Here is a 7,076-nt window from a genome sequence, read left to right on the forward strand (position 1 = left end):
ATGAGTGAAATCACTCTGGTCTTCACTATACACTGGAATTGGCCTACCAAGCAGGAATTTCAGGTCACACAGTGAGGTCAAGTTGTCAGCAAAATAAACTTTACTGTTGGCTATCTGTCACGGTTCTGGGTCTTTCTGACCCAGCTTTTTGAGTTCAAAACATAAGAACAAGAACTTCTTGTTCTTATGTTTTGAGTCCTTTGTTGTACTGTTCTTATTTCCCTAGGTTTCAGTTATGGTTATCATAGGTTTAGTTCTTGGTTTTGTAATATGGCTTCCCTGTGTTCCATGTTGTGTCTACTGTGACGTTTTTGTACCATGTTTCGGGTTCCTATGTTCTGTCTCCCCAGTTGCTGTTAAGTTTACGTGTCTAGAGTTCAGTCAGTGTGTTTCCTGTTTTACTTTGAAGGTCCGTGTATCATGTCAGTGTTTCTAGTTTTGCTTCCCTTGTCTCGTCTAGCCTGATTACTCCCAGCTGTGCTCTTCTTCTGTCTTTCATTCCCTTGTTATCCCTCAGTGTATTTAAGCCCTGTGTTTCTCTTTGTCAGTGTCGTAGTCTCCCTCATAGCTCTGTGATTTTCCCTGTGGCTCCTTGTGCTAAAAACGAGCCTCGGAAGTTCTAACATCCTCAATTAAAATGGTTTAATTAAATCAATAGGCTTAGTCAAATTTCCAAATATTTACTGCTGCCCTAATTTCATTCTTTTGTCAAACTTACATGTTTCAGACCAAATAATTTTAATATTGGAAAAAAACAACCAGATTACATGTAAAATTCAGTTTTCAATAGCTCTACATGAAACATTTATTGCTTCTGAAACCTAATAACTGGTTACACCACCCTTGGCAGCAAGAAAGTGCAATCATGAGTTTGTGATAACTGGCAATGAGTCTTTCACTTTGGTGTGGAGGACAAAGAGAAGTTAAAGACAAAGCTAAAATAAAAATCACACATGTCAGGATCTGTAGAACCTCAACAACAGATGAGACCAAACTCACTGACAGCTGTCCATCTGGAAAGGTTTTCTAGGCCACTTCTAAACCTTGTGCATGGTGACGCATGGACAAATGTGTCACCGTGGAGAGACGGTGAGAGCCACCATCCACAAATGAAGAAAACAGTAGCAAAGCCCCCCAGGAGTGACTGGCCTACAAAAAGTACTCCAAGAACACGTCAATGAATCATCTGACTGGACGAAAAAAATTATCCATGGGAAAGTCTCCACTGACCAAAGAACTCATTTGAGACTTGAGACCTTTGTCTCAGATCATTAAACAAAACATGTAAAGTCCTTGCACCTTTTCCATTTGACTGAGCACTGAGTTTCATGATGGTGTGTGATGTCAAAACAGTTTTCTCTGTTATTGCTGTGAACAAAATACAAAATGTGGGTTCCCACATGCCTCCGTTGGCACGTCAACAAAAAGGTGAAAAGAAAACAAAAACAGTGCTGACTTAACAATATATTAATCTTTAATTTTTACATCATTATTGTAAAAAAATATATATAAATATGTAAGATTGGGGCCTTTTTATTTGAATTTGAATATGTTTTCTCTTCCCCCTGTGTGTACGTTATGTCTGTGTACACTATCCTCCTCCTACAGTTTGTAGACATCCATGCAAGCCAAATAGTAATTATAAATTGGCCAAGCATGTGAGAATGCATGTGTGTGTGTGTGTATCTGTGTTAGCCTGTCTAACCAAGCACTGCCTAACATAGTTAAGGCTATAGGCATGCCTATAGCTAGGATAAACCCAGCCTGCCTGTGAAACACTAAGAAAAATGACTGAAATAAAATTAAACCTTGAAGTTATGGGATATCTCCAAGTGGCCAAAACTACGGTGGCCCTGAGAGGCCAAACGGACTGCAACTTCAGAAAGCACTTGCAAAAAGAAAAATGCTGCAAAAAGAAAAATGCTGCAAAAAGAAAAACGCTGCAAAAGCACACAAAGCACAACGGAAATAGGAAAAAAGACAACGGAAATAAGAAAAAAGACAACGGAAATAGGAAAAAAGACAACGGAAATGTTTCTGGGGAGACAATAACCGGACGGACCAGTTGCACGAACCAAAACATGCTAACAAGTGCACTGGGACTGGGAGACACTTCAAAGAAGTGGAGCGGCCAAAGAGTAAACTTTCAAAAGTAAGTTCTGAATATTATGTCACTTATTTATGTGCAAATGTTAGCCGTTAGATAGTCGACCTTAATCTTACAGAGAATGTGATGATTTTGTGGATAATTAAAGTCAGTCATATATCCACAAACACAACAGGCTGAAAGTCAGTGATGCTGCTCAGTTTGCAATCCTGAATATCACGGCACAAGCAGGATTCACTGCACTGTTAATGTTCGCTATGTTATATTGCTGCCTCTGTTCGGTGGTGTCGAGCCAAACGGACTTTAATGTGTGTTTGAACGAGCTGACGGTTCACTCGTTAAGCTGAAAGAAAGATGCTTTAATCACAGCACTCACACATGTGTCCACTGCACCATCTGGGAACTCTTCTTGTTTAGCACTCGTAATAACACAAACACTAAATCCTCCTGTTTGTAGCAGTGTATACAGCTGAGACTGTCACCTGTCTGTCTGTCCTGCACTCTCTCTCTGTTTCTTTCTCTCTGATTGTGGAATAAAAGTATGAACATGTGTTTATAAGTTACACTTGTGTTTGAATCCTGCAGCTTATCACACATTTGATTTCCATGTGTGACAACTGCAAGTGTCCAGAGTGAGGACAGACTGAGGGACCCACTGCTGCACATCATCTGTGAGGCTTTGCACCCCTGATGATCCACCGAACTCAACAGTGTGTGAGGAAGAGGAGGAGGAAGAGCCAGCAGCAGCTGACAGATGGAGAGAATAGACAGACTGTTCCCTGTTTGTGAAGGACTGCTAGGAAAGTTTAACATAACTGTCTGTCCTGTTTTCAGTGTGGGAGAAAGTACTCAGGGCCTTCAAGTTACACACTATGAAAGGCAGCAACAAGTGTAATATTCAGAAACCTAAAGTATGTATCAGCAGCAGAATGGAGCTAAAAATAAATGTTTGTTTCAGTTCTATGAAGCTTTGAGTATTTTGGATTAGTAGCACTGCTGTGTTTGTTGCATCATATTGCTGTAATTGTTTATATGCTTTATATATTCTGAGGTAAGTTGATCTATAGTGTTACATCATATTCTATAAGGATGTTATGTGTTTGTATACTTTCTGCCCAGTTTGACCCATTTAACAGAAGTCAGCCTGTTTAAGGCTCTGATATCTATTCTGTATGACTTAAAGCAGTTATGACATGGTCTGATTTTCTCACCCAATAAAGGAATATTTCATATATCAGTCTACTCTTCATTTTATCAGAAACAGTTTTCACAGCTCGTACATTTTCTTTTTACACATATATGTAAGCATTGAGCCAAATTTAGTAATGCCAACATATTAAAAGAACAATATTTGTCTCTTATATATAATACATCTATATATACACTGTCACAGATACTTGTGTTTAAGTGAAGATTTAAGGTGATAGGAAATATAAATAAATGCAACTTGAATCTTTACTGAAGCTCAGTGTTTGGCACAGAGTTCATGTTCACTGCTGTAATAACTAATAATGATTAATATAATATTGGCCATATTATATTTACATTACCAAAGTGAGATGACTTTAGTCTCATGAACAAGATTAGCTAATTGTTATTTACTAGCTAATCTTAAATGACTGTTCAGTACAAAAATGAAGCCCAACAATCATGTTTTACAGTCCCGTGGTCTCAGCCTCAGATACTTATCAAATCACACAAAGCTCATGTAGAAACAAATGTACAAAATATGTTCTCCTTCATTTCTGTCAAACAAAGCTGTATGAAACGTTTCCAGCTGTTAGTATCATGGTTGCTAGGCAACCTGGGCAGCGCGACGGAGGCTAGACCGTCCCATTTCACAAGCCTACAAGCCTCGCACTTCCGGCCTCAGCAGTCTTTGAGTGCGGCCCTTGAGGACCGTTAAGGCTGCGTACTTTAAGGCTGCAGACCCTGAATTGGGAAACAGTCCCTGAATTGGGATACAGCCATACATACATGTTTTGGTTCGTGCAACTGGTCCGTTCGGTTATTGTCTCCCCAGAAACATTTCCGTTGTCTTTTTTCCTATTTCCGTTGTGCTTTGTGTGCTTTTGCAGCATTTTTCTTTTTGCAGCATTTTTCTTTTTGCAGCGTTTTTCTTTTTGCAGCATTTTTCTTTTTGCAGCGTTTTTCTTTTTGCAGCATTTTTCTTTTTGCAAGTGTTTTCTGAAGTTGCAGTCCGTTTGGCCTCTCAGGGCCACCGTACAAAACAATCGAATGAGCTTTCACACAGTGAAAGCCAGCAGCCTCAAGCAATTAATCATCTGCACATTTATTGTATTTTTGTGTCAAACTTTGGTGGCATACAGAGTAAAAATTGCTACTGTCCAAAAAATTTCCAGTTTTGAATCTTTAGGCACATTATTATGCATTATATTTAATACAGAACCATTATTCTATGTGGTTGATATGACATTGCGAGAGAGAATAGTTATTCTTGTAAAGTGTCAGATTTATGTTGTCACTGGTCTTTGTTCTGTCAAGGGGCACTCTCATCTTTGCTCAAACAAGAAGGCTATTGTGAAAATGACAGCAAGAGCACGACAGATATATATCTGTGAGTTGAATTAAATATTCCAGTCAGAAAAAGAGCATGGTAAAAAATCATTTTGGGTAAAGAACTGAACAGCAAAATGTATTTGTGTACAAGAGAATGTTGGTAAAGGTTTAACTCCACAGAATGTTGTATAACATAACAAAGCCTTGAGCAAGTCTGTGAGAGAGGCAGGAAGCTAATAACAGTGAGCAGACAGAAGAGAGGCTGAGCACCCATGATGTCATTGACTGTGCTTGTCGGTACTCTCTCCCCCTCCCATTCCCATCCATTTCTCCTTGCCTCTCTGCATCCTTCCATCCTTTACGTAACTGTCAGACAGCCTGGGAGTGGCAGGAAGGAGGAGAGGCAGAAGCGGAGAAAGAGATCAAGCAGCTGTTAGCAATTCCGGATTTGGCTAACTATCCACACGGCATCCTTCCATTTAGCAGGTACATCTTATATTTTTGTGATTTAGTTCTTTACTGTTGTATCATCTAGTACCTGCAGTGCTGCAGTGAGAGGGCAGTAGAAATAATCTTGAAAAAAATATATATATGGAAAGATTACATGTAATAATAGCTTGATGTATATTTTTACACCCACCAGCACTGGTAATTATTATTATTAATTTTTTTTTTTTTTAGGATTATTCGCAAACTGAGATGACGCCATACTAAAATGCATTAGTTTTAAAGTGTTCATTAAAACATTTTCTGTGCTATTTGTTTTTATGGTTATTTTTATATGCAGTGAATATTTAATATAAATTTCATATCAGTGTAGCTCGATCAAAAGCCACATTTGGTAACACTTAACTCATGAATAAGTAAGTGTCAGTGAGTGTGATGGAGAGACGGGGCAGAAGAGAAGGAGAAGGAATGTGTTTGTTCATTCACTATAGACTGAACAGCAGAGAAGCCATTTGGAAATTGAGTTGATTGAATTAAATGGGCTTGAGCGCAGTTTTAGACACACTAGCATGATGATGGATACACAGTAAAAGTGTGTGTGTAAGACAGAGAGAAAATTAGATGCACTATCTTGGCAGCTATGTCTTGGCAGGCCAGCAGCCAGTTAACCTATAGTTATTACTTTTTTTTTTTTTTTTTTAAAAATGTCTTCACAAATGATATTTTATCCAAACTATTTAAGGTCCTTTTTTTAGATTATTATTTCAATCAAGAGAACAAAGTGTTACAATCTTTTGTATTTGAATTGACTAAAAACTGCATGTGTTCATCTGTCAGCATGGCCGAGGGTTCGGTGTCACTAGAAGAGGTCAAGACTTCCTTCCAGAAGTTTGCAGTCCACGGAGACACAAAAGCTACAGGGAAGGAGATGAACGGCAAGAATTTTGCGAAGCTCTGCAAAGATTGTAACATCACTGATGGGAAGAATGTGACTACCACAGACGTGGACATCGTTTTTAGCAAAGTCAAGTAAGATTTCATTTTGACTTTGCACAGCAAAAACATAATGGTTTGAATGTGTGTCACAATGTGGTTATTGGTTTTCAGTAACTGAACAGTCAATTTTTAGTTAGTGACTCACTCTCTGTTGTTTTGGGACTACCTTACAGAATAAACTTCATGATTCATGTAAATGCAAAGGGTTTAAGACATCTCATAATCACATTATAGCATTGTAGCATCTACTCATTGCTTGTCCCTTGACAGTATACACTGCTCAAAAAGAAAGGAACACTTTGAAAGTGCATCAAATTTCACATCATCGTGTAAATGATCAACCTACAGAGGACTGAATTCAAAGACACCATGAAAGTCAAGGTAAAAAAAATGATGTAGTAGTTGAGTCCATTTTGCAAGTTCATTGCAGTAAGAATGGTACTCAGTAGTTTATTTGTCCCCCATGTGCTTGTATGCACATCTAACAATGTTGGGCTATACTCCTAATGAAACAACAAATGGTATCCTTGGGAAATATGCTACCAGATCTGGACCAAGGCGTCACTGAGCTCTTGGACAGTATGAGGTCCAACCAGAGAGCATTGGCTGGACAGAAACGTAATGTCCCAGAGGTGTTCTATTGGATGTAAGTCAGGAGAGTGTGAGGTCCAGCCAGTAGTATTGATTCCTTCATCCTCCAGGAACTGCCTACATACCTTCACCACATGAGACCGAGCATTGTGTGTGACAGTGGGTCCAAAGATTGCACCTCGATACCTAGTGGCAGTCAGGGTGCTGTTGCTTAGTCTGTCGAGGTCAAGGTGAAGTTTAATTATATAGCGCATTTCCAACAGCTCATGCTGCACAAGGTGCTTTAAAAACTAAAATGTAACTAAAATAAGTAAAATGCATGACAATAAAATATGAAAGAAAAGGAATAAAACAGTAAGACAATAAATGCAACTAAAACAACAACAGCTAAGGCGGTTAAAAAAAAAAAAAAAAA

At 38.6% G+C, this 7,076-nt stretch overlaps 1 protein-coding gene across 1 annotated transcript in view; it reads left to right on the forward strand.

The window, feature by feature from the left end:
- Positions 1 to 4,962: 4,962 nt before the first annotated feature.
- The window catches only part of tppp2 (tubulin polymerization-promoting protein family member 2), a 9,900-nt gene continuing 7,786 nt past the window's right edge, over positions 4,963 to 7,076 (forward strand). The window contains exons 1-2 of the mRNA XM_005937953.3: positions 4,963 to 5,113; positions 5,912 to 6,103. Coding sequence (XP_005938015.1) covers positions 5,913 to 6,103 — 191 coding nt within the window. The 5' untranslated portion in view covers positions 4,963 to 5,113; position 5,912. The remainder of the gene's footprint in view (positions 5,114 to 5,911; positions 6,104 to 7,076) is intronic.

This window comes from Haplochromis burtoni, unplaced genomic scaffold (assembly GCF_018398535.1).
Source record: "Haplochromis burtoni strain Fernald_Lab_line unplaced genomic scaffold, NCSU_Asbu1 Contig_231, whole genome shotgun sequence".
Taxonomy (NCBI): domain Eukaryota; kingdom Metazoa; phylum Chordata; class Actinopteri; order Cichliformes; family Cichlidae; genus Haplochromis; species Haplochromis burtoni.